The following is a 17,096-nucleotide window of genomic DNA, read 5'->3' on the forward strand; positions in this document are numbered from 1 at the left end:
GCAGCTTTCTTATGCAATGCGGGGTGATGTCCTGCTTGATGTTGAAGTTGCACCCAGTCGATTCGAGGTATTCGGAAAAATTTGTTATGATATATAAGAAAGGCTCAGTTGAAAGTCCCTTTCCGAGAATCTGTGTATCCTGGTCCAGTGTATGTCAATGGCAACTTTCACTGGAGGTTGACTCGGCAGTTCGGTGGGCGGTAAGACAATATCCATCCACACCATGCACTACAAGGCCATTCTTTAAATAGCATTTTGCGATTCAGATTGATATCTGGACTGTGTAAGCTTAGATTTCCAAAGACCAGGCCAAGAAAGTCCGCTGTTGACCTCCTCCCGCTATACGTTTTGGTTAGCAATACACGTGATGTAACCAAAATACGGGACTCGGGGCTCAAATGGCTCCGATAATATCCCAAATCTCTTGAAAATGAGTCAAATTGAGGATCGATCATTCAACGCTGGAAAAAAGAGAGGCCAAAGCCAGCCAATGAGATAACGCCCCAGTCGCTTTGCAGCAACAACCATGACCATATACATTCTGGTACCCAGGAAAATGTTCAATGTACAGCAGAAGTTACAATCGAAATAAGGACAAGAGGTGAAGGCGAGAAGAAAAAAGAAAAGGGAATTAAAAACGTCCGGGAAAAAAACAAAGGGTAGAAAACAATAAGAAAGGAGACGATATCGGATGGAAGGCCAAAGTTTGCAAGAAACAAGATATCAAGTAGCTCGTTTTCATCTCGTTGTTACAACGAATAAAGCAAAGAAATTCGTGTGGCGTGGGGATGCCTAAAAATGAGCGGACCTCGGCACATGCTTGCCCCCGACCCCCTCGACCAGCGAAAGGGGACGAGGACAACCCCAAGCAAAATCATGAAGGACGGAAAGAATCGTCCACATGGCCGCCTTTGCTTTCAATCTCGGTAATGAGGTCGTGACGCTCTTGGAGTTTGACGTGAATAAAGTCGACCGTCTTCTGTAGAACAATGCTCTCGCTTCGGCCCTGGCCCTCGAGACCAGGGACCAGTTCTGTTAGGCGATCAAATCCTTCGCGAATTGCTGCGCGTCGCTTTTGTTCGGAGGCTATGTGGTTGCTTTTCTTTTCTTGATCTGTAAGACGAGGCTTGTCTTTATCTTGGGCTGACTGTTTGGATGTGCCATTCGGTGTTGACGATGACCGGTCATCACCATCATCGTGATTCATGATGAATGCGACTGATACGAGGAAGTTAGGTTGGAAAGGGCGGGATGAAATCGATGTTCGGAATGGATGTGTGGGAGATGGGTATACGGCATTCGAGAAGTTGGATTGCAAAGCTGTCAAAGCCGAGTGCTGAGCAGAGATCAGAAGAGAAGAGAGTTGAAGCAGAGAAGTTGATAGCGATAAGGTGCGGAGTAGTGGAAATGTCTTGGCAATCTTTAAACGTCATAGAGGTCCACTGAACTCGACCTGCTTTTTCTTTCCTTCAATTTTGTTCACTTGACACCTCATATTTCACTATTGGCATTGTCAACCGTAGAGATTGACTGCCTGACTGGCCTTCTCCCACCCCAGCTATATCCATCGCAATCTCGCCCAGTTTACCAGCGCCCCGGTCCTTCTTGTACAACAATGGCCTACGAGCCGCTGCGCGGCTCATGCTCATGTGGTCGCAATGAATACCAAATTAACATCCCAGATGACGTGACAGAACATGCCGAGGTCTACTTCGACAGCAGCCGAGACAGCCGTGAGTGAACCTCATCCCAAGCTAGTCGTCGATCTCCCGGCCAAGGTTAACGTGAAACAGGCCGATTCCACGGCACACCTCTTTCGGCATGGCTGCGCGTGCCTCTCGACTGGTACGAGTCTTACACCCAGTCCTTCTTTCCGGATGAATCCCACTCCTCTATCCGTCGCAGTTTTTCGCCCCGTCATGCCCCCCAGACTCAGCGAGTGTTCTGTGGTTACTGTGGAACACCATTGACATTCTGGACCGAGGAGCCGCGCGAGGAGTCAGACTTCATGTCCATTGCCATCGGCAGCTTGCTAGCTGAAGATCAGAGGGCTTTGGACGATCTAAATCTGCTTCCGGATGACTTCGATGACGATGCCCCTCGTGCCGGGGTGGTCTCGACCTCTACCCGGGCACCTGCAGAGGCTTCCACATCTTCAGTCATTATTCCGTCTTTTGAGGAGCCTCAGATTTCTAGAAGCTTTCAGCATGGCACAGCCAGGGGTATTCCTTGGTTTGAAGAGATGGTGGAAGGAAGCCGTTTGGGTCGCTTGATGCGATCTCGACGTGGGAAGGGAGTTAGTGATGATCAGTCTACCTCGGTTGAATGGGAGATCAGTGAGTGGCATGATGATGGATCTGGATTTGTGCGACAGGAATCCGAGTCCACTTCACGTTCTACTGGGAAGAGAAAGCGGGTTGCTCAGGCTGATGTCGAGGAGCCTGAGTCTCCCTCGAAGCGTGTTGAGTAACGTCTCGAAAAGTCTCTGAGTGTGGTGCATATTGAGCAGGTGTTCTGGGGGCTTCAATCAAAAGTTTAATATTTAACATTTCTTCTGTATATTTCCAGTTGCTGTTCACGTAAAGCCTCAATTGACCCAACGGAGGTCTCTTGTAGAACAAAAGAGTACGAGTGACAGAAACCTCCCTATGTCCATGATATAGGCAATTTGGCGACTATCCCGGGGATGATCCGCAAGATATAGTCATCCCAGCTCTCCCCTTCTTCCCTTCTTCTCAACCTCCCCATCTGATAAAAAAAATATAGTAAAGTAAGCTTTCGCAAAGCATACCCGAAACGGCTAAGCGCGGCCCCATCTCCGTCGGGAAACGCCCAACGATCTCCAGTACAGGAACTTGGTGCAGGACCGAGTTCCTCTTCAACAACGCCATGGTGTACTGCGGCAAGCCAAGCAAAGGATGTGGCGAGTGTCGAGCAAGAAAGATCCGATGTGACCAAAGCCGACCGGCGTGTTCACAATGTACGCGCGCCAAGCGAGACTGCCCAGGCTACAGGGATCAACTATCACTGATGTTCCGCGATGAGAGCAAGGAAGTAGTGCGAAAAGCGGCAGGGTCCAAGAAGCCCCGGGCGCCTCGCACTGTATCCCCAGAAGGGGAGACGGGGAATGCTGTGGTGGAGCCGGTGTTCGATTTCAATCTTCTCCAACGATTGGGGAGTCGCCCGGTGGAAGTTCAGCCATCGCAGGATGTGGAGACGACCAAGTATGAGGCGATTTGTTATTTTATGCGGTCGAACGCAATTCCCGGTTCATTTTGGACTAGCGATTTGGTCTCAAAGTTCCTCTTGCAGTCTGGGGGTCCGACGAGTCAAAGAGCCATGCAGGCCAGTGTGGTTGCTACTGCGACCGCTATGCTTTCCCGTGTCCGGGGCTTGCCTTCGTTGAGGGAGGTGGCCCACAAGGAGTATGGATCCGCTTTGAGATTGTTAAATACCGCTTTAACCGATATGGATCAAGCGAAGACGAATCAGACTCTGGGCACCGTCGTGCTGCTTGCCATTTATGAAGTAGGTTCAATCTCTGGTGCATTGATCGTCCGCTAACGTTGACTGACTTAGGTTGTTACGTCAAGGTCTGCAGAAGATATCGATAGTTGGACAAATCATATCAATGGTGCAACGGCATTGCTTGACATACGAGGAATTGACCAGCTCAAGACTGATGCTGGCCTGAAATTGTTCTTGCATCTGCGATATCAGATTGTATGTATAGTGAACAGAACAAGCCCCTCATGTCATACTGACCATTCCTAGATCATTAGCTGTCTACAAAGAGATGCCCGAGTCCCGGAGTCACTCTTCGAATGTACCAAAATCACCATGTTTCTCCGCCCTGCAGAAGCACATGGCAACCGCCTCATCCTCATAATTGGCAAGCTTTCCAACCTGCGCGCCGACATAAGAACCAAAGAATTCAGAAACGAACGAGAAATCATCTCAGCAGCCTCGGCCATCGAAGCCGACCTCATTGCATGGCTAGCATCTCTCCCCCCCGAATTCAACTACACAAGCTGCACCAAATCCCCCTTTGACTTCTCATTCCAACACCGATTTGGAGGGCTATCACCCTATGACGACCAATACCACATATACCCAACTCTCTGGGTCTGTAATTCCTGGAATCAATACCGCAGCGCACGAATCATCGTTAGCGAAATTATCCTCTCGCATATCCGCCAAATTTCCACCAACTCATCAATAACCTCGCTCTCTGAAGAATTTCGTCTCCAATGCAAGGCACTCCGTTCCACAATCAGACGACTAGCAGTGGACATCTGCCGCGGCGCACCGTTCCACTTCAACGCACATGGCGCAGATCAGTCACCCAACATTCTTCCGCCGGAGAGCTACATAGGCGGTCTCGTACTTCTATGGCCCTTATTTGTCGCTGGGATTGTTGAAAACCCGCGCCACGGTCTTCGCCGTTGGGTTGTGAAATGTCTCGAGATGATTGGCAATACCATGGGTCTTGATCAGGCGCTTGCAGTTGCTGATATCATCTCTGCTGATCCTGGTATCTTGCACTCTGTGACTGAAGAGGAGGATGGGTTTATTGAGGAGTTGAATGTGCCGGATTTGACCAGTCGACTTCCTGTGCCTATCTAATGAACTTATGGGCGATGGGGGTTACATGTTTCAGGGTTCATTTCATCTCACTTATATTATTTCGGGGACTTATATACAACTTGATTAGTATCAGGTCGTGTCTCAAAGTTTGCATCTATTGTTGCGTTATAGCCTAGATCTGGGGAGGGGAATCTTGGAAGAGTTTATGAATTACGAAATGGATCCAACATCAAGAACACCCAAGAAGACTGATAGCGTAATGACCCCCAAGGGCACTTTAAAAAAGTTCCACATAAAAGGAACCCCTGCAACCCTGCCACCCAGGATCATGTACTTCATAATCCGGGCCGAACAAGGCTGAGCGCACAGGCGGGGGCTGTGTCTACACTCCGCCCCAGCCCACACAACTCATGCGGTAAACCATGGGAAAAACGTAACCAGGCCTATTTGGCTCATTGATCCGACCCCAAGTTGAATATCTGACACCAGCTAGTTCTGGCTAGGTGCAGCGCTGCGGGGCACCACGTTATACCATACATACATGCCCTAATTGAATACTAATTGAATAGGGCTGCCGGGAATGTCTGAGTCTGCCTTGACTTTCGATAGTCTGACATTTCAAGGTTTAGAAGGGGCTCAGGCATGAATGGTAGTATAGGAATGTTGAAACCATCCATGGATGATCCAAACTATGACCCATTGTGTGGTGCCCAAGTATGCCTTAGCCCATGCCTGTGAAAATTGCTATGACACTTTGTTAGTTCCACAAATATGAAGTTGTGCTCCAGGATTGGTATAAAGAAAGTGGTGCTTCCCTGGTTTCTTTGTTAGACAGGATCCGATTTAGAATTGTCTTTGGCAGGCGGTCTTTTAAAGAGAGACAGAGTCTGCGATCCTTCACTTCTTCAATTACTCTGTTATTTTAATCACTTAGCAGCCATGAACTTCTCCGAAAAATCGCCTTCCAAGTGGGCTTCTTTTGCCTCCCATCAACGTTCATCCCGCCAAGAAGTACAAGCAAGACCAGAACCAGCACCTAAGAAGTCATGGAGGTCGAGATTCAGAAGTCCAGTGTATAAAACCAACACCAACAATGGTACAACCGACCTCCCACCACCCTACACAACAACCCCGATATCCCCCCAAACCCTACCTCACCATCAACATCAACACCAACCAGCACCCCCAACCGCAGCAGACCAGGAATCAGCCTACAGCTTCCTCAATTCATTCGACACAATCTTCCTCGTAGACGACAGCACAAGCATGAAAGGCCCAAACTGGACGCAAGCCGCCAACGCCATCGCAGCCATCGCCCCCATCTGCACGAGTCACGACCCAGACGGCATCGACATCTATTTCCTCAACCAGCCCGCAGCCAGCAACGCCCACTACAATATCACCACCCCGGGCCAAGTCCATGAAATCTTCACCAGCGTCACCCCGCGCGGCGCAACCCCTATCGGGAAACGACTCAACGACATCCTCAAGCCGTACATGGCTCGCGTGGACCGGATGCATGCTGCGCAGGCGCAGGCGCAGACCGGTGCGATCGATGATGATCGGTTCTATGTGCGGCCGGTGAATATTATTGTGATTACGGATGGAGTGTTTACGGACGATGCCGAGAGTGTCATCATGGGTGTAGCGCGGAAATTGGATTTGGTGGATGCTATTGCGTGGCAGGTTGGGATTCAGTTCTTCCAGGTGGGGGAGGATGAGAGTGCTCGACTGTATTTGCAGGAGTTGGATGATTTCCTGGGCGGACGGTGTCGGGAAGGCTTGAGGGATATTGTTGATACTGTTTCTTGGGGGAATGGGGGACTTTGTGGGGATGGAATTTTGAAGACTGTTCTTGGGGCTGTAAATAAGAGGTTGGATCGGAGGGTTCTTCAGTAGTGGTTTGTGGTGATTGTGGGATCAGTTTGATATACCCAGGAGGTGTGTTTCATAGTTGCTTTTCGAGCTGGTTCACCTCTGGCCAATCGCATATTGTCGCGGATTGTTTATTCTTGGCTTCAGATGAAACTGACAGATCAACCGTAATCTTAAGGAACCGCCGCAGTGGAGCATAAGGCGAACACATCCCTCACGAACCTATGATTGCGGTTGGTGCAATTAGCTACTATTAGCTGCAGTAGTCTCCTTTAGTGTCTCGAGCGTATCCAATAGGCGATCCCTAACGGTTATACGCCAATCACGTCGTTTCGGCACTCCAGTTCCCTATGTGATATGTTATGTGCCCAGTTTCCCAGATCCGGTTTATTTCTACAGTAGAACTGGATTTGACAAAGCTAGAGAGGATCTTCCTCAGAGTACAGAAGAGTGTCTCTAAATTAATTGTGCGCACCTTGCGTGAGGATCGACGAAACTCCGGGTGGAGGGACAAAAGCCACGATAATCTTCGCCAAATTAACGCCTTTGACTGGCATAAACCCCATAACCCCCATCAACAATTCGCCCTCAAAGTTGGTTGAACTGCACTAGTTGACTCCACCCCTCATCACCGCAATTTGTTGATCGGCGAAAGTCATCATCCCCGCGCCGATCCTCGAAAACCTCGCCTCTGCATCTCTCCCATAGAACATCGTCCTCTCCTTCCACTTCTTTTGACCTCGACTTTCCTTGATTTCTTCCAGTTCCTTCATTTCCTCGACTTCTTCAGCTTCCTCTCGTCTCGTTCTTCATCTCCCTTAGCGCCGGACTCCGAAATACTCGGCGCGTGCATCTCCGCCTCCGATTGGCCAACCTTGTCGCCCTGCACTGCGCCTGGGAAATTGTGCCATCGCGGCTCTCAGGCAATGGCAAGCTCGAATCACAGCTGAAACGACGTTATTCTTAGACCTGTCAAGCCTGAGACAGGTACCGCCTGGGGTTGCCTGGGGTTGCCTAGGGTCTGGACGAGTCGGCTAGTTCTCTTATATGAACTGGTATTTGCGACTCGGTTTTCGCCTTCCATTGTCCTTTTCGCATTTGCGTGTGCAACACTGGGTGTTTGTCTTTTAGCATTTGTTTTCTTTTGTACTGCATTGTTGTGCCTGTCTCTCTTTGATTTCTCTTTCTTTTCTGGTCTTTTCTTCCTTACTATCTTTTTGATCGGTGTGCCTGTTTACTTCTTGTTTCTTATGTTGCGATGATCTCGACCACCCTCATGACTTTCTTGTTGTAAGTGTTCTTGATTCTCTATTGTGTCTTCATACTGATTCAATCTAGGATTACCAAACCCGAGGTCCGGTCGGTCAAACTGCTCGGATCCTGGGATAATTTCTCCAGGCAATATGTAATGGAAAGGGACAAGCGGGTTGGCCCCGGCCATTGGAAAGGATGTCATACTTTTACAGATATCATTGGCGACGGGCCTGACAAGAGTCAATGGCGTACCGGGGGTCTCAAGATGGGAGGCACATACTGGTACTACGTGAGTCTGATCATGTCCAGGTCTACGGGCGAATAATGCTAACAGCTACAGTACTTGCTGGATGATGACATTGAATATTATAACGAAAGAGAACCTGCCACTACAAGCTGTCCTCTACTTCCGGGCCAGCCGGTGAATGTGCTGAATGTGCCCATCATCCTACCTGATAGTCGATCGCATGAACGCTCGGGCAGCAGCGGCTCCACCAAGTCCGAATATCGAACCATGAACCCCGAGGACAAGTTTATGAACCCGCGCAAGCCGCCACCGCAGCCTCAACCAGTGCGTCTTCAGACGTCCACGTCCGTGCGACGCCAACTGAGTCCGGCAATGGCTTCCATTTCTCCGATTGCTGGCATGGTTCACAGGAGTAAGTCGCAGCCGAACAGTGCCACTCGCAGGAGCCACCGTTCGAAGGACTCGCGCTCCATGTCTCCCCCGAGGGCACGGGCCCTTCGTGCTGCTTTGGGACAAACCAATGCCATGGAAGCCCGGGTGCCTGAGACATGGCAATCAAACAATGCTTCAAACGAGTCGGTTGAGACTCGTCGCAATGTGCCAGGTATCAGAATAAACGCTGGAATCGCAATTCCCTCCTCTCCGAACGCGCCTAACAAGCTGGGGCCCTCCACCCTCCAAAGTCGTCGCGCGTTGAAAACTGGAGATGGAGCTCCAGGTCGTCTTCTTACTGTACAAACACGCCCTGGACCTCGTGGACTAGGTCCTTCTCGTATCAACGGCAATAATGCAGCCCATGATGAGTCTCGTGCCATCAGAAATGCGCTGGAAGATATCGCGAACTCCAGTGACTTGCCAACACCAACCAAGCCATTTGCTAAGAAAGAGAAGCGACTGCCAACGCTCCCGAACTCTCCATCCTCCGTGATGGATGAAGCCGTCCGCGCCATTGATGAAAGAGACAAAGCTATGGACGCGGAGGTCCTGCGTAGTCACTTCTCCAGCATGACAATGACAGACGATTCTATTCACTCGCGCATTATCGCAGAACGCAGTCGATTCTCAGAATGGAGCACCGACACTGAAACCGACGATTACAACACTCCAGAATCAATGGTTTCAACCTCGACCTTCAACCAGGACTACAACTCCGAACTCGACGGCTCAGATGACCGATGGACAACCCCCGAACTTTCACAATCCGGCGATGCAGCAACCAACACAGACCCAAATACTCCCCATCTGACAGTCCACTCAAAACCCTCCTCTCCGAACTCGGCCTCCGGCGAAGGCGACCTCCCCTGGAACGTCTCCCTGCCCCACCTCACAGTTTCTTTATCCTCCCCTAGTATTAATGGCTCAGGGCTGGGAATCGAAGGAATGGATGAAGTGGAAAGTAATCCAAAGCGCCACGCCGCCCTCTTCAGCGCCCTCGAATCAATGGAGGCACTCGCCATGTCCCGCAGTCCCAATTCCTCTCCCGTCATCCTCCCCCAGATCCTACGTGACTCGGTTTCGGAGAGAAATATTTCTGGACAGCGTAGACCCAGTCATCAGACCGAGTCTATTCGCTCTCGACGCAGCAATGCAGATCTCCACGGTGGCAATGCTACCATGCAGGAGTTAATGGATGAGCTTAGCTATCTGAAGAATATCATTCAGGCTGAGATGGACGGCACTCCTTTCTGATGGAGGATTGCCTATACTTTTACATGTACTCTAGTCGCTCGTTTTGTATTCATATCTTTGCCCGGTGCTGGTCGCCAGGGCATTACCACATACATGTATCATTTAGCTATTTGTTTATAGAGATGAAACTTTATGAAAAGAAGATATCAGATCCAAGAACATTCACAAGTCATACATCGAAGAAGTGTGTAGAAACCAAATCCCATACAAACACACCAAGGCAACCCCAAACACCAAACAACGCGCCAAGAATCCCTGTATCCACCACCCGCCAACAGCATCAACGCAATTCTACTTACTCCCAACAACCAAGCGAATAGAATGGGCTGAATCCAGTCCAGCATCTAGACGAAAAAGTACAATGGAGGAGGGTCCCCAATTAACACCCGTCGGGGAGAAAACCCTTCCAGCAAAATGCAAAGCCGATGCCGTGTCCTACTGTCCAACAATGGACCTGATCGCGCTAGCGACCGAGGACGAAGAACTACGCGTCTTCCGCTTGAACGGGCAGCGCGTATTCGGCGGCTCATTTGGTGGCGATCCATATCTTGGCGAAGATGAGGAAGATGGGGAGATTCGTGGGATGGCGTGGAAGGGCAATGGTACGTGTGCATTGAACCATCCACTCCAATCCGATCCATGCGGCCAGGGCATACAATACTATGCATGACTATTTTAGGATCATGCACTTTTTAAATGGTCTAATGCTAATATCCCATACCAGGTCGTCTGCTCGCTGTCGCATGCGGAGACAATACTCTCCGTCTCATCAGTTCATACAGTGGCAAGACAGTGCACCACTATGACACATACAAGTCCACTGGCGAAGGAGCACAGGACTTAGTCTCACAGGGAAAGCCCGTCCCAAAGACAACGTGTTTAGGCTGGGGTATGAATTTCACAGATAGCAAAGCCGCCCAGAGACATCTCCACGAATCAGCGGGCCAAATCAGCGTCGACGACCTGCTCGCGCCAGGGATTCATCCTTCCAAAGCGGCAGCTGTTCTCAAAGCCGATTTACCGCGCGAGCTTGCGCTTCTGGATGTTGAGAGTTCGTTGCCGAAGTTGAGCACGCTTCCTGCTACGGGTGGTGAGGACGATGTTTTTAGTTCGAGGGCTTCGCTTGATGCTATTTTTCATTCTGGGAGGGATACTAATGATTCAGTGGATGTTCTCTCGGTTGGGTTTGATGATGGGAGTGTTCACCTCAGGATCTTTGATTGTTTTGAGATTGGGTCGTTTCTTGTTGGGCGGATGCCTGGCGTTGCGGGTTCTTGTTCGGTTTTAAGACATGCTTCTCATCCGCTGAGCTCGACTCATGCTTTGTTGACTTCGGCTGCTCATGATTGTGGCAGTGAAGGGAGGACTCTTGAGCTTGTAACGTTGGATCTGCGTTTCATTACGAAGTCCGGGAGGTACTTGTCTCTGCTCGCTTCGAAGACTACCCAGCTTCAGAATTTGTTGCGATATATTGGGCAGGTGCAGCGGCAGATTGAGCTGGAGTGGAAGAATGCGCAGGAACTTCCTGCAAGATTCTTGCGCAGTGTAAACGAGGACTTACAAGAGAAGTGTCAGTGTGATTTTATCACTGCTATCTATCATCTTGTTGTTACTGGTCATTGCTATGAGCCAATGAAGGAGTTCCTCGTTGATATTGTTGGGGAGCGGGTATGTGCTCTGGATACTCTGAACGTGTGAGAATGTTGACTGATGGGTGAATAGGGACACAAGCGATGGGACAAGGCCGTTGGAGGCGGTTACGAGAATATCCGTCGGTTGACGCACGAGTGTCTTCTGCCCGCCCTTGAACGCAGCCAAGTACTTCTCAGCCGACTGGTAGGACTGTCTAAATTCCACAAGCTTAGCGATGTCCTCGGACTGGACACGTCTAAGCTAAACGCCATCGTGGAAACGCTCGACTGCCTCCATCTTCTCGCTCACCGAATCCTCATACACGCAAATGACGAACTGAATCAATTCGGTGCTTTCTCTACATGGCTCCGACACGAAATAAACATACTTAATAGCGAGCCTCTATCGCAGACCCTGGAAGAGTTGCAAGATAAAAGGGATCTATTCGAAGTCCCTCCCACTGTCAAATACATCACTGGTGCATTGACAAAAAGTGCTCTGCGTGGCTCCATCCGCCAACTCCCCATGATGGGTCCTCCTCCCCCACCATCTGATAAGTGGCTTCCTCTGCCAGACGGCCATGATAGTTCCTTTTACGAGGAGTTCAAGTCTCTCCTCCAGCAGCAGCGAGGGATCCAGGAAAAGGGCGGTGATGGTTCTTCGATTGATGCACCTAAACTCAACGATCTAACCCGGCGTTTGGGTATTCAGTTCGAGAAGGTCTTTGGGGAGATTGCTTTGACCCAACGGAGAGGCATTCTTCATCGTTCGCCTCTCACACTTCACCCCGACTGCGACCAGGAAGTTATTGACCTCACTGTCTGTTGCGAAGACCTCGAGGAGGGCCATCCATGTTCTATCTACGTTGCAACCAGGTCTACAACATCAAAGTATCAAGGTTCGCTCATACAACGGTCCTGAATTGGTCATTTACTAACATATCTAACTCCAGCCCACATCTACCGAGTTGTCCTCGATTCCGTCGGTGGCGTTAGCTCAACAAGAAGCACATCAATCGCAACTCTGAACCTAGAAGAAGGAACCATTCGTCAACTTCAATTCGTCGCTGATCACACCCTAATGATTCTTTGGACAAATAGCAGTAAGTTCCTCATGTATCGAATCCACAAAGTTGACCTAACCATCGAAATAGAAGGATCCTCCCATCTCCTCAACTTCCCCTTCCAATCCATATCTGCACACCAAACCCCACCACCCTTAATTCTCAACTACGTACAGTGTGAAGCCATACCGTCATCCCCGAAACCCTCTGCGCCACCTACGAACCTCGATCTATCGGACTCGTCACCTCATGCAGAGGTACTGAAACATGTTTTTGCTTCCAGCGGACCGAAGGCGAAACCCGTTCATGTTGATGTAAATGGAAGGAAAGGGAGACGTGCTGTCTGTGCTTTGTATGGTGATGCTATGCGGTATGAGGTTCTGGATTTGGATGCTGCTATTGATGAGGAAGAGGTGGATGAAGAGGGGGAAGAGATGGGCAGCGAAGAAGAGGAAGAAGCTGACACTGAGAATTAGGATTCTTGGTGTGGGACTTGATAACCTATGAGTACCTTCCACAACTATGTCTATTTCAGCCATATGTACTCGCTACTTAGCTGGGACAAATCTCGGGGGAGAAGATATGCCTTCATGACAAGGGTTACCGTCCCACTAGATTCAAGATAGCTATTCCCAGGGTAATGACTCTGTTAGAATACCCTCTATTCTAATACCATCACGTCATGGCGATATCACTCCAACGTCTCGACTAACACAGGCAAACAGTCCGTACTATGTATGTACAGTGGGGTATAAGGTCTTTGTGTGCTACAGCATTGTACCAACTCACCATTGCAACCAAGCTGTGATCCAAATTGACTTGCAGGGGATAGAGATCTACCCAATTATGTTCCAAAATTGTGACATATAACTTCTCTTTGTCTGGTGTGCTCTGTCACAATGTGGCTAGCGTTAGGCCCTTATCTAGTCTCACCCCGTGCATATATAGTGCGTCGATCAATAGGCACACACCAGTTGACATATTGAGCGAAAAATAAAACGGTAAATCGAAATGGATATTATTAGAGCATAACCTGCAAGCAATACAGAGCTGTCTTTTGTTATTATTCTAGAGGCTTCTGTTTGGATATTTTCACCCCACTGGTGGACTCGGTCGCTGGGGCCACCGATGTCTCTAAGGAGAAAAATCAAAACAAGCAAGCCGGAGGGGCAGCCCCTCCACAAACCACCCAACACACCAGGAGATAGAAAAATAGGCTATAAAGCTATTCAGATAGGGAATAGTCCGTAGACTAGAGACCATAAAGCGCAGCGTAGTATAAAAAGTCAGATCGCAACCCAGGTCACGTGACATCTGACTAAACCCCGCACCCAATCAGGTAGAACTTCATCTCTCCTTCGAATCGCTTTTTTTGTCCCTTCACTTTCTTCACTATTTTCCTGTACTCCAGATTTCCTTGTTTGAACTCTGGGCGTGCACTCAAGGCACCTTTTCTCTCTGCTGTCGCGGAAAGACCTATAGTGCATGCCGCCTCATATCCACAAAAACATCCGTCCCTTCCTCCCACTCAACTTCCACATTTCTTCTTCCCCCCCCCATCCAGGACCTGGGCTTGATTTCAACGTGCCCTATCTTTCTTTCCTGTTTTTGTCATTTTTAATACCTTTTGCACACCATGGATGCTCGTCAGGTGTTGCAGAGTACCCTCGCGCCAGGTAATACCCCCAGCTCCATCGCAGATTCGACCTCGAGTCGCGCTGCGTAATGCAGAAATTTTTTTGAAAGCCTTGCTAACTGAGATTCTCCATTCAGATGCGGCCGAGCGTACTAATGCTGAACAACAACTCGCTCACGCGGCGGAGGTCGACTTCGTAGGTTTTCCTCTCCCCCGGTGGTCTTCTGTCTCCCTGCGATGCGAAGCACCCCTTCCCTGGATTCAATATAAATACTAATATCTTCGGCTCTGTAGGCCGTTTACCTTATCACCCTCGGTCAGGAGCTGGCCAACGAGAGCAGCCCAGCTCACATCCGTGTCGCTGCCGGTATTGCCCTGAAGAACGCCTTCACTTTCCGGGACCAGGCCAAGCTGCGCGAGGTGCAGCTCCGCTGGGTCCAGCAGATCACCCCCGAAACCAAGACACAGGTTAAGGAGCTTGCCCTCAAGACTCTTCACTCCCCCGACGCCCGCGCGGGAAATGCCGCCGCCACACTTATCGTCTCCATTGCCGCCATCGAGTTGCCCCGGAATGAGTGGACGGAGCTGATGAACATCCTCGTCCAGAACGTGGCTAGTGGAAACGATGCTCTCAAGCAGTCTTCTTTGACTGCCATCGGTTACATTTGCGAGTCTCAAGATCCCGAGCTCCGCGCAAGCCTCACAGCACACTCCAATGCCATCCTCACTGCTGTCGTCCAGGGTGCTCGGCGTGAGGAGCCCAACATGGATGTCCGCTACGCTGCTATTGCTGCCCTCAGTGATGCTGTTGACTTTGTGCGGACCAACATGGACAACGAGGGGGAGCGCAACTATATTATGCAGGTTGTGTGCGAAGCCACCCAGGCCGATGAGGTCCGCGTTCAGGCTGGTGCCTTTGGCTGCTTGAACCGTATCATGGGTTCTTACTACGAGAAGATGCGTTTCTACATGGAGAAGGCTTTGTTCGGCCTGAGCATCATGGGCATGAAGAGCGAGGAGGAGGAAGTCTCCAAGCTTGCTATTGAGTTCTGGTGCACTGTCTGCGAGGAGGAGATTGCCATCGAGGACGACAACGCGGAGGTATGTTATTGTGATGATAACCACGATTGATTGTATACTGACCTTTCTTAGGCCCAGCAAGAGGGTATCGAGGCTCGTCCTTTCTTCGGCTTTGCTCGCGTGGCCACCCGCGAGGTTGTTCCCGTTCTGCTCCAGGCTATGTGCCGACAGGACGAAGATGCCGGTGATGACGAATACAACGTGTCTCGTGCTGCTTACCAGGCTCTTCAGCTCTACGCTCAGTGTGTCCAGGGCGATGTGATCCAGCCCGTCGTGACCTTTGTCGAAGAGAACATCCGCAGCGAGGACTGGCATCGTCGTGATGCTGCCGTCGCTGCTTTCGGTGCCATCATGGAGGGCCCTGAGCCCAGCGTCCTTGAGCCTCTGATCAAGCAGGCTCTGTCTGTCCTGCTTGGTATGATGCAGGATGACTCTATCTCCGTCCGCGACTCGACTGCCTACGCCCTGGGTCGTGTGTGCGACTGCTGCCCCGAGGTTTTGGACCCCGAGGTTCACCTCCAACCCCTTATCTCTTGCCTTTTCAACGGCCTTGCCAACTCCCCCAAGATCGCCAGCTCTTGCTGCTGGGCTCTTATGAACGTTGCAGACCGCTTTGCCGGTGACGCTGGCTCGCAGACTAACCCTCTGTCGAAGCACTTTGAGGACAGTGTGAAGTCCCTACTTACAGTCACCGAGCGCCAGGACGCTGACAACCAGCTCCGTACCGCTGGATACGAGGTTCTCAACTCCTTTGTTCTCAACTCCGCAAACGACAGCCTGCCCATGGTTGCCACTCTCTCAGATGTTATCATCCAGCGTCTTGAGCACACCATCCCCATGCAGCAGCAGGTTGTCAGCACCGAGGATCGAATCCTCCTCGAGGAGATGCAGACTAGCTTGATTAGTGTTATTCTGGCCATCGTCCAGCGCTTCGAGGTTGAGATCAAGCCCCAGGCCGACCGTATTATGAGCATTTTGCTCCAGGTCCTCCAGACCCTTGGCCCTAAGTCGAGTGTCCCCGATGTCGTCTTCGCCACCGTTGGCGCTATTGCTAGCGCTCTTGAGGATGACTTCGTCAAGTACATGGAATCTTTCAGCCCCATCCTGTACAACGCTCTCGGCAACCAGGATGAGCCTGGTCTCTGCGCCATGGCCATCGGTCTGGTTAGTGACATTGTCCGTGCTCTGAACGACAAAGTTCAGCCTTACTGCGACGACTTCATGAACCTGCTCCTTAAGACCCTCTCGACTTCGACCAACCAGCTGAAGCCTGCAATCCTTGAGACCTTCGGTGATATTGCCCAGGCCATTGGAACTAACTTCAACACCTACATGGCTGTCGTTGGCCAGGTTCTCCAGCAGGCCTCCAGTGTCACCACCAGCTCTGACCAGTCCTACGATATGGTTGACTACGTTGTGTCTCTCCGTGAGGGTATCATGGATGCCTGGGGTGGAATCCTTCTGTCCTACAAGGGCACTTCTTCCATCACTCAGCTGCAGCCCTTCATTGAGTCCATCTTCCAGCTCCTTCACATCATCTCAACCGAGAGCAACCGCAGTGAGGGTCTGATGCGCTCTGCAATGGGTGTCATTGGTGATCTTGCTGATGCGTTCCCCAACGGTGAGCTTGCTGCCTACTTCCGCAACGACTGGGTCACTGCTCTCGTTCGTGAGACTCGCACAACTAGAGCTTATAGTGAGCGAACCATCGAGACCGCCCGCTGGACTCGTGAGCAGGTCAAGCGCCAGATCAACATGAGCACTGGTATGGCTTAAGCCACCCAAGCACCTCAGCATCTTGATCAAGGCGTTCAGCACAGCTTCACTCCTGGCAGACTGCCACTCCACTCGGAAGTGTTGAAAGTGACAGACCCTTTGATGCGGTACTTCCAGCATCTCGAGGCCCGCCTCTCGATGCCGAGGTACGCAGACAAGCTACCTGCACTCTCGATGCTGGTATACGTGAGCTGTTCGCTATCTCACTCCCAGAATTTCCCCCTCCCCACTCCCAGCACAGGATATGCATTTATCCA

At 50.6% G+C, this 17,096-nt stretch overlaps 6 protein-coding genes across 6 annotated transcripts; 5 read left to right on the forward strand and 1 right to left on the reverse strand.

The window, feature by feature from the left end:
* Nucleotides 1–874: 874 nt before the first annotated feature.
* N7511_008765 (uncharacterized protein) lies at nt 875–1,207 on the reverse strand (the record flags this gene model as incomplete). The annotated part of the gene is made up of 1 exon (XM_057131142.1): nt 875–1,207. One exon carries the CDS (start codon nt 1,205–1,207, stop codon nt 875–877), a length of 333 nt encoding a protein of 110 aa, XP_056979130.1.
* A 408-nt stretch (nt 1,208–1,615) lies between these two features.
* N7511_008766 (uncharacterized protein) lies at nt 1,616–2,470 on the forward strand (the record flags this gene model as incomplete). The annotated part of the gene is made up of 2 exons (XM_057131143.1): nt 1,616–1,733; nt 1,794–2,470. 2 exons carry the CDS (start codon nt 1,616–1,618, stop codon nt 2,468–2,470), a joined length of 795 nt encoding a protein of 264 aa, XP_056979131.1.
* A 560-nt stretch (nt 2,471–3,030) lies between these two features.
* Nucleotides 3,031–4,626, forward strand: N7511_008767 (uncharacterized protein; the record flags this gene model as incomplete). Its single annotated transcript, XM_057131144.1, has 3 exons — nt 3,031–3,528; nt 3,580–3,723; nt 3,775–4,626. 3 exons carry the CDS (start codon nt 3,031–3,033, stop codon nt 4,624–4,626), a joined length of 1,494 nt encoding a protein of 497 aa, XP_056979132.1.
* Nucleotides 4,627–5,526: 900 nt separating this feature from the next.
* On the forward strand, nt 5,527–6,486 carry N7511_008768 (uncharacterized protein; the record flags this gene model as incomplete). Its single annotated transcript, XM_057131145.1, has 1 exon — nt 5,527–6,486. One exon carries the CDS (start codon nt 5,527–5,529, stop codon nt 6,484–6,486), a length of 960 nt encoding a protein of 319 aa, XP_056979133.1.
* A 1,234-nt stretch (nt 6,487–7,720) lies between these two features.
* On the forward strand, nt 7,721–9,652 carry N7511_008769 (uncharacterized protein; the record flags this gene model as incomplete). Its single annotated transcript, XM_057131146.1, has 3 exons — nt 7,721–7,752; nt 7,801–8,005; nt 8,057–9,652. 3 exons carry the CDS (start codon nt 7,721–7,723, stop codon nt 9,650–9,652), a joined length of 1,833 nt encoding a protein of 610 aa, XP_056979134.1.
* Nucleotides 9,653–10,013: 361 nt separating this feature from the next.
* N7511_008770 (uncharacterized protein) lies at nt 10,014–12,823 on the forward strand (the record flags this gene model as incomplete). Its single annotated transcript, XM_057131147.1, has 5 exons — nt 10,014–10,254; nt 10,377–11,320; nt 11,375–12,182; nt 12,237–12,386; nt 12,438–12,823. 5 exons carry the CDS (start codon nt 10,014–10,016, stop codon nt 12,821–12,823), a joined length of 2,529 nt encoding a protein of 842 aa, XP_056979135.1.
* Between the last annotated feature and the right edge of the window lie 4,273 nt (nt 12,824–17,096).

The sequence above is a fragment of the Penicillium nucicola genome (genome assembly GCF_028828085.1).
Source record: "Penicillium nucicola strain IBT 29836 chromosome Unknown utg000010l, whole genome shotgun sequence".
NCBI lineage: Eukaryota > Fungi > Ascomycota > Eurotiomycetes > Eurotiales > Aspergillaceae > Penicillium > Penicillium nucicola.